Raw genomic sequence first — 24,216 nt, forward strand, 5'->3', positions numbered from 1 at the left:
ATTAAAGTGAGCGAACAAAGAGAACTCCCAGCAGCCGCCCGCCAGCTCCTCGCAGCTGCATCAGGAGACGTCAGTCACGCCCGGAAGGCTGTTCGAATACGCCTCCCAGAGAAAAGAGCTCAAGTAAATAATTGATGGAGATTGATCCGCCCAGGACAAAGCTTTGCAGAAAACCAGTGCATCCGATTTCGAGTGGTTTTGGAATCCCCTGCCAAGTACAGGATATGGGAGCGCAGCACGGACTTTGAGTGAGGCTACGGATCTTCCATCTCGGGCGTGGCTCCGGCCTTTTTGTCTTCTTGCCACCTCCCCTATCACCCCCCCCCCCCCGCCCCCCGGCCCGTCCCCGCCTTCGTCTCTTTCCTCTTGAAAGTAGCCTCTCTTTGGTTACTTCTACCCTATCCTCCCTTGCGATCCCGCCCTCTCCCCTGCCCAGTCCGGTGAGGTCAGCTCATGAATATCAGTGCACTTCCTGAGGAGCGTCTGGCACCGCTTGGTACCTCGCGCGTTCGCCTGCCCGGAGCCGCAGCTCCAGCCGATTCGCAGCCCGCGGGAAGTAACCGGCCCTGGGGGCAGCCGAACCTTCACGTTAACGCCATTGTTTGGAGAAATCGAGTGGGTGTGGAACTGGGGCGAGAGGGCCCAAGTCGTGCTCAGCCAAAAAGTCGCATATAATACTACGAAGTTAAACTTTCCTTGTCTTTAAAAGACAACAACGACAAAATAAACCCTGAGGTCGCCGGAGGATCAGAAGGAAAGCGCTGTTGATTTGCATCAACTTACATCGCGTCTGCAGAGAAGTGAGCAGTTCTTCTGGATTTCTAAAGGGATGGGGATGAGAGATGGGGTGGGTCAGTGGGCAGATAAAATATGAGATGAAAATTGTTGGTTTGTGCCCATCCGGGGTTGCTTGGTTGGCGATTTCCACGGGGGAAGCCTTGAAGAGGCACAGCATCTTGTCACTTTGTGAGAATCACGTGACAGCATGGTACCTTTGATTGTGGGAGCCGAGTTCCTGGAACCTGAGCTTTCTCCTGGTTTAGAGCTGTCTGGGGCCGAATTTAAACGTTGTCAGGTGGCTCTCAGCTCCTGAGTGATTATGCCTAATTCAAAACAAAAGTCAGGTTGCATTATTGGCAATATATTGGCAATATAGCTTGTTTAAGTGGTCCACATTATTGTGACCCATGTCGTTGAACTAGGCCAGACATTCTAGGAGCATGTGGCTCTGGAGAACATGTAGAAAATAAGTTGGTGTATAACTTTTCCCCCCTTAGTGACTTCTTTGTTTGCAATTATTTTTTAAACAGTTGGAAGGAGATCCCAAAAAGAGAAAGGTGCAGAAGGAAACTTCCAGTAATATTTCTTCATAAAATGAGGAATTGCTGCACGTTCTTAAGCTATGATACTTAAAATGGACAATAACGGTAATAATCCTAGTAAAATAACTGGCAAGCATCTCCTCTCCTAATAGGAGGATTTTTTTTTTTTAAGGAGAACTTTCTGCCTAGTCACACCCTTTTCAGTGCTTTAAAGAGAGATGATAGCTCTAAGGAAAAAACACCAAACTGACAGCTGATCAGGTAGCTGGATCACTAGGGAGAACACAGGAGGCATTGGCTTGCTATTTTCCAGATTTTAAAAGCTAGTGATAGTTTCATCTTGGAGAAAATACACAATAGAGGTTTATGGTGCCACCATGAGTGAGGATGCACCAGGTTTCTTGGGTGCAGGGTCATTCTGTCTCAGAATTTGACTCCAAAGGAGGAACCAGGCACTTTAAAAGTACAACTTTACCTATGATATAAACTTTACCTATATATATACCATGTAATAAGATGTTTAAAAATGAAAATATTTTTTATCTGGCAATTACACTTAAAACTAAAATGACTCACAAGAACTATAAAATTAGGATAAATGTGGAAATCATCACCTATAATTTAAGAAATTGTGAGGAGCCACCAATAAACTTTTCCAAAACTATTTTAAAAATTATTTACCAAGGCTTAAAGAAGAATACTTTTAGGGTTACTAATAACTAAACCATATAGATGATTCTGAATGCCATTACTTTCTTAAACTGAAGTTGATTTAAAGTCATTCATTACTTTTATTTTAGTTCTAGTCTAAAGGAAAATGGGTGCATTTCTCTAACCAAGAACAACATTAAGAGTCAGAGCTGTCTGAGACAAGTACCATGTATCCACAGCAAATTTCCTCTAGGAACCTACATCATAACCCCTTTCCTCTAATTGGGAATAGTAATTAAATAAAATGTTCTCTACTAAACTGGGTTTTACAATTCGGATTGACTAACGAGGAAAACCAAAGTTAAAAAAGCAGGGTATTCAACTCTAGCATGTGGACATCTCCTTTTCCTTCCGAAGCTTCTTCCTGACTTTATCCCCTCGCCTTTTTTTTTTCTTTTAAGTCTCCCTTCCTATCAATTCCTTTTTGACCCATATCTCACCATTGCCAGAACCTGCTACTGTGAGAATGTTAGGTTCAGCTGCTTTCAGATCATCATGGTGTGAAATGGAGATGGTGCCTCTCTGGGCAAGATGAGAATTGACTATTCTGCATCCTATTCCTAAACTCAAGGCTTTTATTAAGTGCTTTCCAAATGTCACGATTTTCTAGGGCTTCTCTTTTATGGGGAAATCACCCTTTGCTCTGTAACAATGCAGACATGTTGTGTGCTTCCCTTCTGTTTCTATCCCAGATTAGAAAGGGAGGTTGGCGGATTTGAGGAGGGAAAAGAATGATCTGGTGATGGACCATTCTAAATCTCATCTGGTAGATTCTTCCTAGACCGCCATGAGTCAGCCACCGATGGGGGGCGCTGCCCCTCCCACAGCCACAGCTTCTGCGGCCGCCTCTGCCACTGAGGCTCGACTGCACCCAGAGGGCAGCAGCAGAAAACAGCAGCGTGCTCAATCACCTGCCAGACTAAGGGACAATTCGGTCCGACAGACGACCGCGACCACCCGGTCCCCCGTGGGGGCCGGCACTAAACTGAACTCTGTTCGGCAGCAGCAGCTGCAGCAGCAGCAGGGCAGCAAGACTGGGAGCCGCTCAGTGCCGCCGACCAGCGCCCGAGGAGGCGGAGGCGGCGCGGAGAAGGCTGCGCCCCTGGCGCCCAAAGGGGCCGCGCCGGGAGCTGTCCATCTCGCGGCTGGTGCTGAAGCGGCCCCCGCGGCGACCCTGGCCCCGGTGGGCGGCAAGAGGCCTGGCCCGTCGGAAGAGCCATCCCGGGAGCTAGAGCCAGTGTCCGCCAAACTCGGGGAACCCCCTCCGCTCGGGGAAGGAGGAGGAGGGGGTGGGGAAGGAGGAGGAGCCGGCGGCGGCTCCGGGGAAAGGGAGGGGGGCGCTCCGCAGCCGCCGCCGCCGCCCAGGGGCTGGCGAGGGAAAGGCGTACGCGCTCAGCAGAGGGGCGGCAGCGGCGGGGAGGGGGCCTCCCCTTCACCATCCTCCTCTGCGGGCAAAACCCCAGGCCCCGGCAGCAGAAACTCCGGAAGCGGTGTTGTGGGGGGCGGCAGCGGTGGCGGTGGGAGCTACTGGAAGGAAGGATGTCTGCAGTCTGAGCTCATCCAGTTCCACCTCAAGAAGGAGCGGGCGGCAGCGGCGGCAGCCGCGGCTCAGATGCACACTAAGAACGGCGGCAGCAGCAGCCGCAGCTCCCCGGTCGCTGGCGCCCCTGCCATTTGCGAGCCTCTTGCAGTCCCTTCCGTCTCCCCAATGGCGGCGGCAGCGGAGGGCCCCCAGCAGAGCGCCGAGGGCAGCGCGAGTGGAGGGAGCATGCAGGCGGCGGCGCCTCCTTCGTCGCAGCCGCACCCGCAGCAGCTCCAGGAGCAGGAAGAAATGCAGGAGGAGATGGAGAAGCTGAGAGAGGAAAACGAGACTCTCAAGGTGAGAAGGGTGGAGGGAACCCAGTGGGGGAGGGGCGGTGTGGGCCTCGGAGGATTAGGGCGTGTCCCGCGAGGGTGAGCGGCTGTTAACCTGTTAGGGAGCCTTAAAGAGGGAAGGGAACAGGAAACCAGAGGAAGGGGCTCCTAGGCCTTTTCTAGATTTGAAACGGCCTAAGATTAGTAACCTGGATAAATCCAAAATTGGGCCTTCGTTTCCCTAATTATCATGGTTTGTCCCACTTTTTCATAGAGAGAGGTGGAGTAGGAGAGTTCGAGAAGGCCCCAAAAAGGCCCGTTTTTCTAGTTTCTTCCTCATTCAGCTCTGTCACTCCTGTCTCATGGAGAGGGGGCAATAAAACTGAGAATTTGGAGTTGTAATGGGGTGCATACGGTGCATGTCCGGGTGGCAGGGGGCGAGGTTAATTTTGACCCGCGGCCTGTCACCGCCTCAGAACGAGATTGATGAGCTGAGGACCGAAATGGACGAGATGAGGGACACTTTCTTCGAGGAGGATGCCTGTCAACTGCAGGAAATGCGCCACGAGTTGGAGAGAGCCAACAAAAACTGCCGGATCCTGCAGTACCGCCTCCGCAAAGCCGAGCGCAAAAGGCTCCGCTACGCACAGACTGGGGAAATCGACGGGGAGCTGTTGCGCAGCCTGGAGCAGGACCTCAAGGTCTGCGGCGCCGGCGCTGGGGGGAGCGGGGGCGCGGGGCGGGGGCGGGGGGCAGGGGCTGCAGGTAGGACCTCTTTGCGAGGAAAGGCCTTCACTGGTCATTAGCAAAGACACGGAGTTTCGCAGCGCTAACCACGAAATATCAGGTTCCGGGCAGGGGAAAGGGAAGAAGAGGCCAGTGAGGGGTTTGAAGATTCCAGTGTGCGTGGAAGGCCTTGCGGAAAGCGAGCTCTGTGGGCTTTCTTGGGTGTAACGGTGACTCTTCCAGAGATAGTGGGAGGAGAGCGCCTCCCGCGGCACAAACGCGGGCGTGGCAGTGCGCAGATGGTTTCTTGATCAGGCCTCCAGAGTCTGTCTTCCAAGTAAAGGCCAGGTGAAATCAGGCAGTCAAGAGCAGAGCGATGAAGACTCCTGAAGGGAGAGGAATTGAAGGCCAGAACAAGAACAGCTTTGGGAAGATATTAGAGTTAGGGTTTCTCGTTGCAAGTCCCCCTAACCTCCTTCTTCCAGGACTCCTTCCTTTCTGTACTTTGCTAACTCCCTGAAAGAAAATCTGTCCAACTTGCCGCCCCTTTTGGAGAAGTAAAGAGCGAGTGCAGTAAATGAAAGAACCTCATTCTTAATGTGAAGCTGTTCCTTTAGAATTTCCCCCAGTGGAGAAATTTTAACCTTGAAATATGTTTTTTAAGTAGGTGTGGTCTCTTCAGTTCAGTTTGACTGTAGGCCGATTCACTGACAATGCCAAACCAGTGTTATCTTCATAACCTTGGACAACCAAACATAATTTTAATTATTTTAACTTCCTCAAGATATGAAAATCAAGTATAATTATCCTATATTTGTTTTTAAAAAAGCTGTGAGAAAATACTTAGTGAAAGTCATTGTATTTTTTTTTTTCTGTTCCTAACAGTGCTCACTATACACCAGGCACTGTGGCAAGCATTTTTATATATATTAACAGTGAATTATTTCCCTAAATGTTAGCTCAAGACAAAAAAAAAAAAAGCACCTATGAGGTTGGGATTATTAATAGCATCATCTTGATCTTCTTGTATGGAAGCTGAACCTTTTACAGAGGTAAAGTGCCCAGCCACCAGCCTTGGGAATCAGCTAATAGGTGGCCAGGCTGTCTGCCCACCCAGTATAAAACTACAGTCTATGTTCTGAGCCACTACATAATACTACACCAAAGGGTTTTGTTCCAAACCCTAAAATGTCCAAGATGATCTCAAAGCAAAAGGCAAAAATGTACACTATAAAACAAAACCAAACTTAATCTCAAGGACTGATAGTTTCCTGAAAGTAAGCACCTGACATCATAGGCTCAAAATTCAAGCCCCACACCTCACCTGTGAAAACTTTGTTTTCTAGTCTTTAAAATGAGTGATATAGGAAATATCTAGTGTTGTTGTAGAATTAGGAGATATGTGACATTTCTTTACACATGACAAATCACAGTTGAACATCTCTTACCTTGGCAAGTGTAGAGGTTAAGGGAACAGAGTGGAGAGCCAGACTACCTGACCACTTGTTCGCTGTGTGACCTTGAGCATATTACTTCACATCTCTGAGACTCCTTTTCCTCATTTATAAAGTAGGAATAGTAATAGTCCCTATATCATGGGATTGTTGTGAGGGCTAAATAACTTATGTATGTGAATGCCTTATTTATTAAGCATCTGGAAAGATTACTGGTATATGGTAGAAACAATTTGTGTATTGATTCTTAGTAGTTTTATTTATTTATTTATTTTTGGCTCTTAGTAGTTTCAATGTGAATATAACTTTAGCCAACTTATTGTATTGTCTTCAATTACATATTATTGTTAAAACACTTCAATTTAGGTTGCAAAGGATGTATCTGTGAGACTTCACCATGAATTGGAAAATGTGGAAGAAAAGCGAACAACAACAGAAGATGAAAATGAAAAACTGAGGCAACAGCTCATAGAAGTTGAGATTGCAAAGCAAGCTTTACAGAATGAACTGGAAAAAATGAAGGAGGTTAGTATTTGATTATCTCATGGTATGCTACATATACATTTAGTTCTTTAGAAAAGAATCCCCAGGACTAGTATGACTGTTAAAATAATTCCATTTTTTAATGATTATAGAACAGTTTGTTGTTCTCACCCAATATACTAACAGACACATGACTTCATACTAAATTAATAAGTAGCAAAGGAAAACTGACGTCAGCCCTATCTCTAACTTGATATATATGAGCTCTGGCTGAGGTTTCATCCTGTCCTCTAAATTTATGTTAAAGAGGGGCACATGGGTGGCGCAATTGGTTGAGCTGCTGACTGTGGGTTTAGGCTCGGGTCATGATCTCAGGGTTGTGGGATTGAGCCCCGTGTCAGGCTCTGCACTCAGCCTGGAGTCTGCTTGGGTTTCTACCTCTCCCTCTGCCCCTACCCACCCCCAATAAATAAATAAATACATCTTTAAAAATAAATAAATAAATTTATGTTAAAGAAATTACACAGCTATACCAAACACAAAGGATGTCAAGAGTATGAAGGACTAAGCCTTGTGTTGAGAAGAAGAACTAGTCCTGTGATTACTACTGAGTTCATAGAACCACAGACTTTTAGGATGAAAAGGTCGTAAAAACCATTTAATTGAATCAAATCGAATCAAATTGAATCAAATCAAATAACTGTTTGAATCCTCTTTATGACAAAACCCCCAAATGATCGAATAGTTAGAACATCACCAGTGACTGACCTTTAAGATCATTTGCATTAGCCAATTCTGTGACAGCATAGCTCTGTTTAAAGGTTTGCTTTGTTTTGAGTTGAAATCTATTTCATTGTAACCTTGACCAATTCATCTTAGTTCCTACCCTTTAGGGTAGAAGAGTCAAGAGTCCTCTTCCACATCAGGTATTTGAAGTTTCTACCATGTTTCCCCTAAATTGTCTCAAAGAACAAAATTAGTATCAAAGAAAATAATTGGAGGAGAAAAGAAACAGAGAAGATTTATCAAGAAGTAATTAGCTTTGTGATAAGTAGCAATTGAATTAAAATACTCATCTTTGAAAACTGCCTGAGAATGTACATGCACCTTGTGAAAACTATTATTGAGAATTAGCAAATGCACGCATGGTCCTCTGGACATTTTCCTCTGCTTAAATATGCAGAATTTAAATGAAAATCCTAATCTTTCTGTGGGCTGAGATAGTTCACGTTTCAATGCTGTGCTTATCTCAAAATGGTATAAAAATATATATTACTATGTAACAGTGAAAATATCAAGTCTGATTAGGAATATGTGTCAGGAATTTGTATTAAATAGTTTCAGTGTGGTAAACTATTTTGTGATCTAAATTTCTACTTATTGTTATATTATCCTTTTAAACATCTTTTAACATGACAAATTAGGGCAAAACCATTTTCATGATATGTAATTCTTGGCTAATACCTAAGGATGGCTGTGTGCTACAGTAGGAAAACATGGAAACTGGCAGCCATGTGACCGTCCTTACCAGTAACTAACTGGGTGACTTAAAAGGCTTCAAACTTACCTCAGTTTATTCACTTGTAAAATGTTGTTTTTATGATTCTCAACATCTCCCACAGCTATCATGACTTTTATCATGAAATCCAGGACATTATCTTTAAAGAATAGCATAGATTTTTTTCCCCTAAGGTTAAGAGATTAACTATGAAATTATGTACATATATGTTTCTTAAACAATAATGTACAGTTGAAGTCAAAAAATGAAAGTTTAATTTCTGGGAAAAACAATGAAATAGGCGGCTCTATTAGTTTGCTAGGGCTGTTATAACAAAGTACTAGCAACTGGGTGGTGTAAATAATAGACATTTATTTTCTCACAGTTCTGGCAGCTGGAAGTCCAAAGTCAAGATGTAGTCAGGCTTACTCCCAGTGAAGGCGGGATCTGTTCCAAGGCCTCTCTCCTTGGCTTGTAGATGGCTGTCTTCATGTTTAGATTACATTCTCCCTATAGATGCCTATGTCCAGATTTCCCCTTTTATAGATATCAGTCATTGTAGATTAGGACCTACCTAATTGTAGGTTGTACATTGTAGATGGACTGCCTCTGTAAAGACCCTATCTCCAAAAAAGGTCACATTCTGTAATACTTGGGGTTACAACTTCAGCATGTGAATCAAGGGGACCCAATTCATCCTATAACCATAGCAATTAAACACCTTCTTATAGGCAAGCAAAGAGAAAGTTCATTGTCAGTTCCATTAGGACTCCATTCCATGTTCATACCTCACTTGCCTTCTCCCATATTCCTTGTTTATGCAATTAAGAACATTCAAGTCAAAACAAACTTCATTTGCCTACCAGGAATAAAAGAGAAATACTTTGTGATTTGGTATCATGTGAATATTTCTTAAGTAAATATCTGAAAATTGGATTTAAGAATGGCATAAGAACTTTCTGATTTCATTCTATGTCCAGAAAAGGGGAAAATGCCTGTAGACTAACTGTCCATTAGCCAGATAGATGGGACCGCTCCCATTGTAAAATAAAAGCCAGAATAGTCTGGCTACCGGGAAGAAGGGCTAGAACCTGAGAATATCCTCAGGAGAATCACTGTAGAGATGTATTTCCTTGATTCTGTTCCCTACACCCCTCCCTATAACTATTCTTCCTTCAGGACTCTGACTCTGATTTGGGAAAACACTCTAGTAACATCAAGCAATGCAGGTATATGTTCATGCCAAAAAGGAAATTCACATTCTCCTTGGAGTTCTAAAAGCCAAACTCCAGTCCCTGATTAGAGACTACAACAACAACAAAAAAAGTGTAGGGAATTTAGGAGCATGTATTCAGGATATCAGCTTCTAAAGTAACCTTTGATTAAAAAGATGGGCTCTACAATAGCATTCTCAGTTTGAGAAGGTGGGTGGCAGTGGAGAAAAGAAATAGAAATAGAGAGGAAGAGCAAGAGAGTGGATGAGAAAGATCTGGGGGATTCTAAATGTAATAATGGAAAAATGAAAAATATTCTGGCAGGAAAGTTCTGAAATCATTCATTTGAGGTTAAGCTGCATAGTGTTCAGAAAAGTGTCAGGAATAGAAAAGGTAGTTTAAAAATATATTTGAAAATCAGAAATGTTTCATTAAAATGAGATTCTTGTAATGGTAACTTTGTTATCTTCCAAGAAGATCAATATTAAAACTGAGTTACAATAATAAGTGTCTCACTGTGTGGGGTAGGAGCTGTGACAGCTTCAGTTAATCATCTACTTCCTTGGTTGTAAAATGAAAACATATTCAAGTCCTTGGTGAGTGTTAACCACACAACTGTCATCCCTTTGTGGCATTCTAATCAGTGGAGAAAACCGAACGAGGCCAAACTTTCCATTATGAAAAAAAGACACTAGTTATGGAGTAAAATCATAAAATGTTAAGTAGACTATACTAGAGAGAAGCAATCCTCTAACTCCCAGTTTTTAGTTTCTTATTATGGAGTCATATAGATGTTGAACAGCACAACTGGGACCAATAGGCCATCTGCTGGCGTTTGGAAACCATTTACTAAGAGTTTAATTGGCTTCAAGGGTGTTGACCAATTGCTCTCAAGGCTAGTGGCTGCGCAAGGTCCTATGCACCTGCTCACATCCATCTGCTTATCTTCTTCCTCTGAGAGTGCGGAGTAGGCACCGGGGTAAGAAGAGTTGAGTAGAGGCAGAATAGAGATAATTAGTTGAGTCTATTGCAACTCATGGCTTGTATTCAAACAGTTGGTATTCTGCCAATTGCAAACAAGAGGGACCTCTTAGAATCTTAATGGTTTTTTCATCCGATTACAAAACATTGATTGCTACCACCACTATGCTTTCTTGCAGTAGAAAAATGCCTTTACTTTTATGTAACCCAGGGAAAATGATGGTCTGTCAGCATCACAAGCAATCAGAGACAGATTTTTGCAAAAGTTATTTCATGGAAACTACAACTAGCTCGTAGCATGAATGCCAAAACAGGTTAGTGCACAGATAGCACAAAGTGAGGATATGGAGGGGGCTCTGTGAGGGATGAGTCTCTGCTACAGTTAACAGAAGGTCACTGCCCTTCAGGAAGTCCTGCTGCTGTAGGAAGAAACTTTACTTTGAGAGCTTTGAAACCCTTGTGCTCTTCAGAAGGGAGGGGTCTTCTCATGTCACCTTTAAGATCTGACACTGGGAGAAGCATTGATGACAGACATTTGAGGAAAGAAATAACCAACAAAGGACCTTTGAAGATGGAAAGGAATAAAGAGTAATTGAGATGATGACGATAAATGTTTACTTGATCCTTTTTATTTCAGAATCTATCCTCTTTGTGTTGTTTCATCCCTTAACCTCATGCAAGACTCTTAAAATAATTTTCTTAACTTTTCCTGGTCTTTGCCCTAGAGGGTTCGTTCTTAACTTGCCTACTGTAATAGCACTATCTTGGGACTTTTATTTTCTGTGCACTTGGTTAATATATCCTGTCAATTACAGTGAACTCTCATTCTAGAACACAAAAATAATTAGTACTATAAATTTTAACAGTAGTGTCTTTTTTTTTAAGTACATAAGGAATATATCTGTTTACTCAGACTCTCTTTACAGACAGAAAACTTTAATAAACAAATGTTTCTCCTGCGTGTTTACTATTGCCCATTTATTTTTTGATAAGAAATGAGTGTAACTTTACTTGGATTTGATAGGGTGTGTTTAAGTTCTTAAGTGCAAAAACGAAATGCTGAGTGATAAATCAGCGAAGCAGCATCCCAAGAGACAGTTTTAAGGGGAAATTTCTTTGGCATTCAAGTATTTTCCCCCTGGTTCTGGTAGTTGTAATTTGAAAAATAGAAGAGCAATCACTGATATTTTTAAATGAAATTGCCATAAATATTTCTAAATGCATCAATTAAACACTATTACTTTAGTCTCATCTTCTCAGAGTTTGTTGAGTAACTTAGGCAGGAATAATATGGACTAAATTAAAAGCAGAAAACAATGTGCTTGGTAAACAGGAAAACTTGTTTTCCAGATTACCGTATGTTGTGAATGTATTTTCAAAGAGGTATTTATTTAGAAATTATAAACTCCATTGGATTTTTTTTCATGAAATTACATATGCAGTTGTATGCACTCTGAAGTGATTCCCAAGACTCAGTCCTGTATTAGTGGCTTTTTTCTTTTACCTAGATGCCAAGCCCCCAGCAAAAGCAAATCCCTGTTGGTAAGACAATCTCTGTTGGTAGAGTATTTTGTGAAACATATTGAACTTTTACTGTAAACGTCAGATGTCTGTTTATTTAAATGAAGAGCACAAGTGTTTTAAAGCTTTGAAAGTACAGATTCTTCCTATAGCCAGGTTGTGTCTTTGCTGGAATTCTGAACTTTATATTCTTAAAGCAGTAAGGCACTGTATAAATATGAATTTTACCTAATTAAGCATCTCCTTTTGGTTACGTATTCAGTTCCCGTTTCAAATATCTATTAATTCTGATGTTTGCAATGGCATGGCTTCATAGAAGTTGTTCAATAAATGTATGTTGAGGGACACCTGGGTGGCTCAGTTGGTTAAGCATCTGGCTCTTGATCTCAGCTTAGGTCTTGATCTCAGGGTCGTGAGTTCAAGCCCCACGTTGGGCTCCACGCTGGGCATGGATCCTACTTAAAAAAAAAAAAAAAAAAGTATGTTGAAATGTTTGTTTCATTTGCTGGTAAACCATATTGATGGGAACTGAGTCTCCAACCGTGGACTCTGCCAGTTTAACAGAGGTCCTGGGGCTCTAGGCTGAACTTAGTGATCTGTGTATGAGAGATGGGCAGCTTATATATGTTTAAATATCTCCGTGGAAGTACTTTACCCACACAGGTATTATAGAGTTGTTTACTTCTCCAACTTCTTTCTCTAACCTACCTTAAAAAGGAATTTGAAATGGTTCTCATTAAATCATAACCCTTGAAATAAGGGTTTAGGGGCACCTGGGTGGCTCAGTCATTAAGCGTCTGCCTTCGGCTCAGGTCATGGTCCCAGGGTCCTGGGATCGAGCCCCGCATCGGGCTTCCTGCTCGGCGGGAAGCCCGCTTCTCCCTCTCCTGCTCCCCCTGCTTGTGTTCCCTCTCTCGCTGTGTCTCTCTCTGTCAAATAAATAAATAAAATCTTAAAAAAAAAAAAAAAAGAAAGAAGGGTTTAAAACTTTGGTCAAGTAAGAATTCTGGGAAGAGGAAAGAAAACTTAATCCAAGGGATGTGCATTGTTGTGAAACAACTCTGAGCTCAGTAGCAATCAAGGCAGGGAGAGAAAAATTGAGAGAAATTACTTCCTAACTGTGACTGGATGTGGAGGCAATACCAAGTTTTAGAGGAGGCCTTCAGAGCAACCATGAAGAAAATTCATCCTAGTACAGGAAAATGTTCACAATTATAAACAATCAGTGGATGGCTCACATGACAATCAGTGGATGGCTGAGCCTTCGTAACAACTGTCAGTTCTCATCTATACAATCAATAAATCAAGAATTTACACTTTTGCAGAAAATAACGTTTAGACATTTTGTCATTAGCTGTGAATTTGAGTGCAGTTTATTAGAAAGTTCACATGTCATGGTGTCTAGAAGCTGACTTTGAGGCCCGCCTCTCATTCCCTGTGACTTTTGAGCAAATAACTTGAAATGCATAGTCTTTATTCATAAATGTAGAAGTTAACCTAAATACTCTCAAAGGTTCCTATAAAAATGCCATTTTCTACTTTATTATTCATCTCTATTCTCCCCTGAAGTTTTATTTATAGTCAGGTATGCCAGTGTGTTTCACTACTATTATTATTATTACTGTGATTATTTTTTTCATTCATTTAATCAACAGATATTTATTGACTAGTAAATTTATTGCCTACTGTAGTATGGACATATAGAAGCCACAGAGGATGCAAAGACACAGAGATCAGGGTGTTGCATTAAACTCAGAGTTTCTACTAAATGAGGGCAGTCATCAGCTAAACATCAAACATTTTAATTTTGCTATTATTGAGATGATATGACTTCTCTGACATTTTCTGAAGGTTTAAGTCTCTATGTTTCCAAGAATATAATAAAAATCTCTTTGAGGTCACTAGGCTTTTGTGTGTGTGTGACAGAGAAAAACCTCACATAGAACTGACCTCCATTAAACAACCTAGTCTTTTCCTTAAGGGACTCCGATGGGTATAGCTGTGACCCAGCTAGTCCCTGTGGTGCCTTTAGGTTTTGGGGCTGTAATTCACAACATTCTTTTTTTTTTTTAATTTAATTTTATTATGTTATGTTAGTCACCATACAATAGATCATGATTTTTTGATGTAGTGGTCCACGATTCATTGTTTTCATATAACACCTAGTGCTCCATGCAGTAGAGCCCGGTGATGGGTATTAAAGAGGGCACAACATTATTTTCCACCACTCCCCTCTACCCTCGACTGCCTGAGAAGGGCCCTGCTTCAAGTGGTGCAGAAAATAGCATCTCTCTGCCCCAGGATTTTTCTCGAGGCTAAAAACCAAAAACATTGATCTGACTTTGATTTAGCAAATGTTTATTGAGCATATATATAAGTGTATATAACAAGATAACAGTTAGTGTAACCATGAGGGTAGTCTCTGACCTCAAGTTAATTACTCTCTGATAGAAAAGACAGCTTTGTAGAAGTTGCACTTTGACAATATTTACACATGTGCATTACTATACTGACTACTTCAATGTTCATTATCTCAGAATGGAAAACTTAAGAGGAAGAGGCTGATACTTGCTTTGATCGCTGTAGCATCCTCAACATCCAGTTCAGTGCCTGGCATTTAATCAATTAGACCATGTTCTTCTGTAATATAGTAACTGTTTATTCCATATTTAATTTGTATATATCTTTTTCCCACACTAGACTGTAAACCTCCTTGGAGTAAGAACGGAATTTTGTCTTACTCATCATCGTGTCCGCAACAACTAGAAATTGTTGACATAAAGGCCACAAACAATAAATAATTTTGAGTGAGAGAATGTATGGAAATTAGGAGAGGTGTTTCAGGCCCTATTTTGTAGAGAGAACAAGAAATATGATTCAGAAACAGGGCTCTTTCCGTGGTGTCTATTGTAATACAAACAAGAGAGAGGGAAATGGATGAGGAAATCCAGCCTTTCCTTGCTTCCAGAATTAGAGATCACTTGAGACTTTGCTATCCCCTAGAAACTTCTAGTCCTCTACCTTGCTTCTCTCAAACCTCTTATTCCCCAGAAGCAACCAGTCTTCCCTGGAATAAGGTCTCATAGGCTTCCTGGGAGGGGGGAATGAGGACGGGAGCTCGAAAACAAGAGGACAGCCCTGATACCTTACACATCAGCTCTGCGTTTTGACTTCTATATCCTTTGGTGAGACAATACGAAATGCAGGTTTGGAGAATGAGAGAAGACTGCAGATCTTGTCACTCTCAAAGACTATCCAACTATTTGCTTTAAATCTTCGATGTTTGGGATAGTCAGTTCAGCAGTTGATTTGGCTGGACTGATAAGGAAAATTACCCCAGGGCTGCAGCTACTCAATAGCTACCAGCGCTGAGTGCTAATTATAAGCCAGTCACTGTGCCAGAGACTTTATGTATAATGATGTTAAGTTTCATTCTAGGGGCGCCTGGGTGGCTCAGTTAGTTAAGAGTTCAACTCCTGGTTTCACCTTAGGTCGTGATCTCATGGGTCCTGGGATCAAGCTCCACGTCTGGCTCTGTGCTCAACAGGGAGTCTGCTGGAGATTTTTCTCCCTTTTCCCCTCTCCCCATTCTCTCTCAGATAAATCTTTTTAAAAAATAGTTTCATTTTAGAGATAAACACTCAAGGCTCACCAAGGTTAATATCACTAGTAAGCAGGCAGGGTCCACACTGGTCTGCCTGCCTCCAAGCCCATAGTCTCCACTGGCCAATGCTGCCCAACTGCACTGTTGGGACTCAGGGTGCCCCTTCACAAGCACCTCTATCTTCTGGACCCAGAAATGACCCGCCCTCTTTAGGGACCTCAGTTCTACAATCTCCCAAGTTCTGCGCCTCTAGCACACATTTAGAAAACGCACTAAGCAAGTATAGAGAGAATACTTTCAGGGTGTCCAAAGGAAAACTGTTTTATCTCACAGAAAGGAAATCCTTGCAGAAAAAAAAAAAAAGAAAAAGAAAAAGGAAAGAAGGAAGGAAGAAAAAAGAAAAAAAAAGAAGGAAGGAAGGAAGGAAGAAAAAAGAAAAGAAAAAAAGAAAGAAAGAGAAAAAAAGAAGCTGGAAACATAGGGCTAAAAAACGTGTTTTCAGGTCTGTTGATGCCATCTCTTCTTTTTACAGATTTCATACCTGTGTTATTTCAGATAAATCACTAATAGCTGACTCTCGACTTAATCACCTCTTAAAGGAAAATAACGATTTTCCCTCTTCAGTCCATTCGCAAGGACAACAGAAGAGAGTATGTGTGGTGTGCCTTATAAACCATAAGGTGGTATAGACATCAGATGCTCTTGTCATTATCACATAGTTCTAGATTCGCTGATTAAGACTTTACTCTTAGAAAGAATGTTTGCATCCATGAGAGTGAAATTTTAGATGTACCCAGGACTCCAACTCTTTTACACAGGGCTTTGAAACACTTCTGCTTTCTCTTTCCCCAGGAGTCTCTATGACAGTGAAGTTCCTCTTTATAAGTCCCTTCACTATAAAGCCATTCTAACTTCTTCCACAAGGCATGTCCTTAGACCTGACCGCTTCACCATCCAGCACCTCACATCTGCAGAGGTTTGAAGGGACAGTGCAGCTAGACTGTCCGCCTCTGCACCCCCCAATAGGGCTGACCACCGATTTGTCTGGATAAATGTCTCTCCTACCTTTGCTGCTCTAAAAATAATTTTTCTTAAAGAGAAACATCTTAGCAGAGAGAGGAGGGCTATTGTATTCAAGCACAAGATACTTTAGATTGTTTCATGCCTTTTAGTGACTCCATAGATAATTCTATGCTCTCCAAATTTAAGAAGTATATTTCTATTTAATTCACACGGAGAGACTGTTAGATATACAAAAACTGTAAATGCTTGGGCAAGAGAAGAGGTGTTTCGGAAGATGTGATTGCTGTCAGAGGAGCTCATCTTTAGCTCTTAAATTAGAATTTACTCACTTCCTTTGTTTTCCAATACTTGTTTTACATTTGAGCAAATATAACATGCAATTTCACTGTATATTAGGAAGTATTTTCTAAATTGAAAATTCAGTTATATCCTGAAGATTTTAGACTTCATTGCATTTATAATGGAAATAAAATCATTTATTTGATGTCTCCACTCTTACTCCATTTTTACATTTCAGGGTCAGTTAAACTGATCTTTATCCAGATGGTAAATGACATTTGAAGGTGACATTTAAAGATGTCATTTAGCTTCTCTCCTGACATTTTCCATTTTATACTTCTATATTTCACTTAATGGGGCCATTTATATTCAGTGTGATTCAACTCAGAAGCGCTTAAAATTAAAAATTCAAAGTATTCTATATTCATCTGCTGGCTAGCTCAGTTATTTCCAATTTGTCTAACCAATTAATCATGTTGGTAAGTGGTTAATAAAATTAACTACATTATTTTTTCTTTCCTTCACAAAGTAAACGTTCTTACCATTATATTGGCCAGGAACCTTGAATAATAGAAGAAATAATTAGCCCAATTGATTATTGTATTCACGTGCATAAAGAGTGACTAATGTCGGTATGTGGTTGTATCTACTGCTTCCTTGCATACGGAAGAAAAGATTTTCATAGAACTTTATCAAATGGTAGCCCTCTGTATGTATTTAGGAGGATCTGTTTTATGGAAAGTATTGTTTTTTGAGGATAAAATATAGCTATCAGATTATTTCTTTTAGAAGTATAGCTAGATTTAAAATAGAATAATTATGTTCTGCAATGATTTGGAAGGTAGTTATTCTACTTTTAATTCTATTAGTATTAACTTTAAGGTATTTTTTTTTTTGTAATACATGTATGATCCTCAATTTTCCCAATTACCAAAGTCAAGAGTAAAACAAGGAAGAATTCTTATTCTTTCTTGGATTACTGTTTGGTCTTTGTTAATTTAGCATAGTATTTTAAACTACCATTGCTACTATTACTTACTGTTATAGTATATAGTTTCAATTTAAAGAATATCTTTTGCTTCATATGTAATTCAAACAATATACATCCAATTTCAATACTTACTATCAGTGATTTTAAACCACAACTACATTTTTGAACCTCAGTTTTAAATAATCTTTAATTTGATTAGATAATCTTGACTTTTTTTCTTTTTTACAGGAAAAGTTTGTAGATGTTATACTTTCTGACCCTTTGTACTTTTGAAAATAATGTGGCTGACTTCACACAGAAATGGCGGAATGGCGTTAGCGAGTGAAAATTTTTCCTTTTCACGTTATATATTCTGTTCCATTGTCTTCTGGCATTTGTTTTTCAGTGGAGAAATAGGAGATTGGTCTGACTTTGATTCCTTTGTAGGTCAGAATGTGTTCTCTCTACATAGTTATGGATATTTTTCTTTACCCTTTGTATCAGTCACAGTCCTCCAGTAGGAAAGTCACCCTAGATGGATCATATATATAGGATTACTCACAGTGGTGTGGGCAGGATTCAGAGAACATACTCTTAATTTGGGCTGGTCAGGCATTCAGAGAAGACTGGTAACACTTGGAAATCATCACCACCTCTAGATATAAAGACGTTGCTGAGGAAATGGTGTTCCAGGGGCCGGTGAAAGCTGGAACTGTGGAGGAGGGTCCACCCCATGGGAGCTGTCATCTGGATGTGTCTTAGCTACTGCTAAGATATGATGTTGAAAAAGTGAGGGAGTACTGAGGGTTGCTGCAGGGGAGGGGGTGTAACTGGGTGATGGACATTAAGGAGGGCATGTGATGTAATGAGCCCTGGGTATTATATAAGAAGAACATATATAATATATATATTATATTATATATAAGACTGATGAATGACAGGCCTGTACCTCTGAAACCAATAATACAATATATGTTAATAAAAAATACTTTAAAAAAGTAAAAGCACAGTTAAAAGTAAAGAACAAAGAAAAAGTGAGGGAGTGAGGAGAAATAGCCTAGACTCTCTCTCCTCCTACCCTCCATCCCTCAGCATTTCTGCCCATGCCTTCTATTGGCCAAACCCCACTAGAAGGTGACTGGCGGGGAAGGGAGCATAGGTAAAAAAGTATGCCAGGTCAGCCCCCTGAAGCACAGAGCAGGACAGAGAAGGGGCAAGAATGAGTCTGGATAGCTAAGGAGAATAACCAGTTCAAAAACATCGCCAGGACATATTTAGGTGATGGTCTTTGTTTATATGTCCAGAACATGTCGACTCTTTGATCTGAAAATAAACACTTATTTATTAATTATCTCAGAGAAGCTTTCTTGTAGTATAGGCTTGACAATCCCACAGGCTCTATTTTGTTCACTTCGTACCCCCGACTACTTCTCATCCTTTCACCTTTTTTTTTGTCCTTTTCACCTGTGTCCTCGGACAAATTCTCAAGTTTGTTCTCAGTATCATTGAGTTCTTTTTCTGCTATGTCAGTCGTGTTCTTTGAAGACTCCAGGGCAAAATTTAATTCTTACATTGAATTCAAGGTTATATTCTCAAACACATACAAGTATTCTTTTTTAAAAAGTATTTCATTTTTTTATTTGAGAGAGAGCACATGCTGGGGGTGGGGGCGCGGGCGGGTGGATAGAGGGAGAGGGAGAAGCAGGCTCTCCACTGAGCAGGGAGCCAGATGCCAGGCTTGATCCCAGGATGCTGGGATCATGACTTGAGCCAAAGGCAGATGCTTAGCAAATGGAGGTACCCAGGGACTCCCTAATTCTTGCATTGAAGTTTAGTGTCCTCTGTGAGTTTTCTTATTCCCAATAGCTTCCTAGTCTTCAGATCTTAATCTCCTCCATGACCTTCTATTTTTAGTTCATAGAGGCCATGTTCATTATCTTATTAAGAATACAATATTTTTAAAGCTGCCTTCTGTTTTCTAGAGTAAATAGTTTTCAAACATATATTTTTGTTTTTTTCCTTTCTCTTCAACTGAATACATTTTTCTTGGTTTACCCAGTACATTTTATTGAATACAGCTTTTAGTGAGATATAATTTACATACTGTCAATTCATTTTAAGTATACAATTTAATGACTTTTAGTAAGTATACAGAGTTGTGCAACCATCCCCACAATACAATTTTAGAACATTTATCTATCGTGCTCACCTGTAGTCACCTCCTGTTCTCACTCCTAACCCCAGTCAAGCACTAATCCGTTTTCTAAATCTATCGCTTTGTATTTTGTGAATACACATAATTATAATCATACAATTTTTGGCCTTTTGCATCTGGCTTCTTTCACTGAGCCTAATGTTTTTTATCAATACGTCATTCCTTTTCATTTCCAAATAATATTTGATTATGTGTATATATACACATATATATGTAAAAAAGTATATATATCACATTTTGTTTATCCATTCTTCAGTTGATGGATATTAGTTTTTTCCATTTTTATGAATAATGCTACTATGAACATTCACATGCAAGTTTTTGTGTGGACCTATGTTTGATTTCTCTTGGGTAAATATCTAAGAGAAATTTATGGATATACGATGAATTTATGTTTAACTTTTTAAAGAAATTACCAAACTGTTTTCCAGAGTGGCTGCACCATTTTTTTTTTAAATTGGTAAGGTACCATTTGATTGTCTTCTTTTTTTTTTTCTCTTAAGTAGGCTCCATGCCTTGTGTGGTGCCCAGCACCAGGCTTGAAATCACAACCCTGAGATCAAGACCTGAGCTAAGATTAAGAGTCAGATGCTTAACCAACTGAGCCACCCTGGTAGCCCCTGTACCGTTTTACATTCTACCAGCAAAAGAGGGTTCAATTTATCAACATCCTTGCCAACTTTATTGCCTATCTTTTTTATTACAGCTATTCTATTGAGCATTAAGTGGTATGTCATTGTGGCTTAAATTTGTGTTTCCCTAATAATGTTGAACATCTTTTCCTGTGCTTATATTCCATTCGTGTATCTTCTTTCGTGTAATATCTATTCAATTTTTTTGTTCATTTAAATTGGATTATTTGTCTACTTATTCTTAAGTTCTAATTTAAACTCTTTATTCTGGGAGTGCCTGGGTGGCTCAGTTGGTTAAGTGTCCAACTCTTGATCTCAGGGCCTTGAGCTCAGGGTGGTGAGTTCAATCTCTACATTGAGCTTAAACTCTTAAAAAAATTAATATATAAACTATATATATTCTGGATACACTTTTTTTTATTAGATGTATGGTTTGTAATGTTTTTTGTGTTCCTTGCCTTTTCACTTTCTTTATGATGTCTTCTGCAGTGCAGAAGTTTTTGATTTTGGTGAAGTCCAATTTATGAATGTTTTTCTTTTATCACATATGCTTTTGATGGCACTTCTAAGAAATCTCTGCCTAACCTACAGGAAAATCACTCTACTGTTTTTCTGAGAGTTTTATGAGTTTTAACAGTTACGTTCAGGCCTATGATCCATTTTGAGTTAATTTTTGTGTATGGTGTGAGTTAGGCATCTAAATTTATCTTTTTGCATATGGATCTCCAACGGCCCCAGCACCATTTCTTGAAAAGACTATCCTTTCCCCACTGAAATGCCTTTGTCCAATGCACTTTTATTTTTTTCTACTTTTTTTCTTTTTTAAAAATATCATCGAATGTCAGACTTTCCTCAAGCCACACTCACTGTGTCACTAGTTCATAGTCCCTCTCACTGCTTGCTCTCAGATTCAAAGCTATCGCACAACTTGATACACACAGCTCCAATCCAACATCTGATGGCTGGTAGACATTTATCTAATTCTGGCCTGTTCGGAAGGAATATGAGAAAGTCTATTACTGGAGCACTCAGGCATGCTGAATATGGGGAAAACTTGAATCTTAGAAAAATGTTCTTTTTTTTACCAGTGGTATGTGAAAACCAACAAACCCCAATTTGGGTGTTCCCAAGGTTTTTCTGCCTGTGGTTCTACCCATGAAGCCTTGGATAGGAAAAGAACCTATCTAATGATTCATTGCACAAATTCATCATCTAACTTCTTCCCTGCTTGGCTCCTACTTGTATTGGAGCATTGGAGTTTACATAACCTGAGAGCTGCTGATTGCAAATCAGCCAGGCCCTTTCTCCAGATACACGATAAAGCAGTATCTGTGTGATATTTATGTATGTAGTAGAGAAAGTAGGGCTGGGACATAGAAGTATTGGCTGCCTAGTGATTTGCTTTTTAATAACTTTATTGAGCCATGTTTTACATGTCATATAATTAACCCATTCCAACTATACAAATCAGTGATCTCTAAGTAAATTTTCCAAGGTGTGCAATTACTACAATAAATTCGTTTTAGAACATTTTCATTACCTTATAAGATCCCTCATGCCTACTTACTGCTAATCCCCATTCCTTCCCTCCCTCTTGGTACTCCAGGCAACCACTAATCTACTTCCTCTACCTATTGATTTGCCTTTGCTGGACATTTCATATAAATGGACTCATATAGTATGTGTCTATTATGTCTGGCTTCTTTCACTTAACATAATGTTTTCAAGGCTCAGCCATGTCATATCATCTATCAGTAGTTCATTCCTTCTTTTTTAAATTGCTGAATAGTATAGTATTGTATGGATACCATATTTTATTTATCCATATTTATGCATTCACCAGTAGATGAACATTTGGGTTGTTCCCAATTTTGAGCTATTAGGAATAATGCTTCTAAGAATATTCTTGTGTAAATCCTTATGTGAATATAGGTTTTCATTCCTCTTGGATATACCTAAAAATGGAATTGCTGAGTCATATGGTAAATTTGTGTTTAACCTTTTAAGATTTAGGGATGTCTGGTTTTGATTGGTCTGCATTTCCATTTCTTTTCTGTTTTAGACAGTAAAGGTTATGTTTAAGATACATTATGTTTCTTCATTGAATTCCATTGATACTGCTATTAAGGGAAATTTTTTTCAGATTCTGGAAGATGCTTGACTGTTAACTTTAGCTCCCAATGTTACTGCATCTGTGTTTTTATCTTTGCCTTCAAGTATATTTTAATAAGGAGAAAGTGATAGCTTCCATATTTTATTAGCCCCAAATTCTATTTGACTAACAATGTAAACAGTAAATTTTATTTAAAATATAATACCTTAGGAAATGAATCTGATTCACCTGTGATTGCTTTCCATAACTTCCTTAATATATGGAATATTTTATTTTTATTCCATTTCTATCTCATGCTCTTATATTCATGCATGTATTCCCCTGGGGACTTATTTATTATTTATTATTTATTATTTATAAAGGCACTACTATATGTGTAGCTGTTAAGTTGCTCTCATGTCGAAAAAAGATGCGTGTTCACATGTGTATGTTCTTGAGCATTATATCAAGGGCCTAAGTAAATTTACTTAGCCTAGAATATGGTACTTGTTTTTGTTCAAATTAAAATTTCAGAAATTTAGTGATTGTCCATTTATTCCAAAATTACTTAGAAATGAACTGACTAATTTGGTCAAATGCAATACACTTCCAAAGGACATTACAATACCTCTTAATATGAAGTAAAATCAGATTTTAAGATTTCAAGGAGCCCTTGTTCTCTAGTGATATCTATAATAGATTTCAGATTATGTGTTTGGTATATAGATAGAGGTTATGGAGATTCTGTTTGTCCTTGTGTTTTAGAATTTACTGAGCAGTGTTTAAGATATGCTGAAATTCCTTCCAGGACCTAACACACATATATATGTTCACACATGCACACAGACATGCACACAGACTCACACTCATTTGCTCTGTGAATGTGAACGTACGCATACAAACAAAACACACTCCATAGATGTGTTATTTCATTTTGAAAGCTTGGGTTTAGTTCTTTGTCTTTTTAAATATGCCATGTGATTTTTTTTTATTAAACCAATGACTTCTTCCCCTACTTTCTCTATCCTTAAAAAAAAGGGGGGCCAGTGTCTCAGGAATAGTTGATTATTACTGAATTAAACCATAGAAACAAGATTTTTTTTCAGTCCTCTTAAGATTTGCAGAGAAAATATTCTGTAATCATACTTTATTCATGATTTTTACTTACTTGGTATGTGATAGAAACTATAAAGATTGTGATTGTCATGCTTTTTTCATAAATGTTTTCATAAATTCCTTACAGGATGTTAACTCAGTCTTCTTATGCCATTTGTTTTCAAATAATTTCAACTATGTCTCTAGTAAATACCTATTAAACTCTAAAGAATATCTAAGCAAAAAAAACAAAACAAAACAAAACAAAAACTAAGCAGAATCCTCCTTAGTAGCAATCAAGAAAGATAACAGGCAGGGCATCTGGGTGACTCAGTTGTTAAGCGTCTGCCTTCGGCTGAGGTCATGATCCCCGGGTCGTGGGATCGAGTCCTGCATCGGGCTTCCTGCTCAGCGGGAAGCCTGCTTCTCCCTCTCCCTCTCCTCCTGCTTGTGTTCCCTCTCTAGCTGTCTCTCTCTCTGTCAAATAAATAAATAAAATCTTAAAAAGATAACAGGCAAAGTCAGAACAAAAAATCAAATGA

The 24,216-nt window shown here is 39.8% G+C and overlaps 1 protein-coding gene across 1 annotated transcript in view; it reads left to right on the forward strand.

Annotated features, from left to right (window-relative positions):
* The first annotated feature begins 2,820 nt into the window (after positions 1 to 2,820).
* Positions 2,821 to 24,216, forward strand: part of MTCL3 (MTCL family member 3) — a 43,118-nt gene continuing 21,722 nt past the window's right edge. The window contains exons 1-3 of the mRNA XM_028117098.1: positions 2,821 to 3,912; positions 4,364 to 4,588; positions 6,434 to 6,592. Coding sequence (XP_027972899.1) covers positions 2,821 to 3,912; positions 4,364 to 4,588; positions 6,434 to 6,592 — 1,476 coding nt within the window. The remainder of the gene's footprint in view (positions 3,913 to 4,363; positions 4,589 to 6,433; positions 6,593 to 24,216) is intronic.

The sequence above is a fragment of the Eumetopias jubatus genome, unplaced genomic scaffold, assembly GCF_037043125.1.
Source record: "Eumetopias jubatus isolate StellerSeaLion01/CBP00866 unplaced genomic scaffold, mEumJub1_p1.0 scaffold_6, whole genome shotgun sequence".
Lineage (NCBI taxonomy): Eukaryota > Metazoa > Chordata > Mammalia > Carnivora > Otariidae > Eumetopias > Eumetopias jubatus.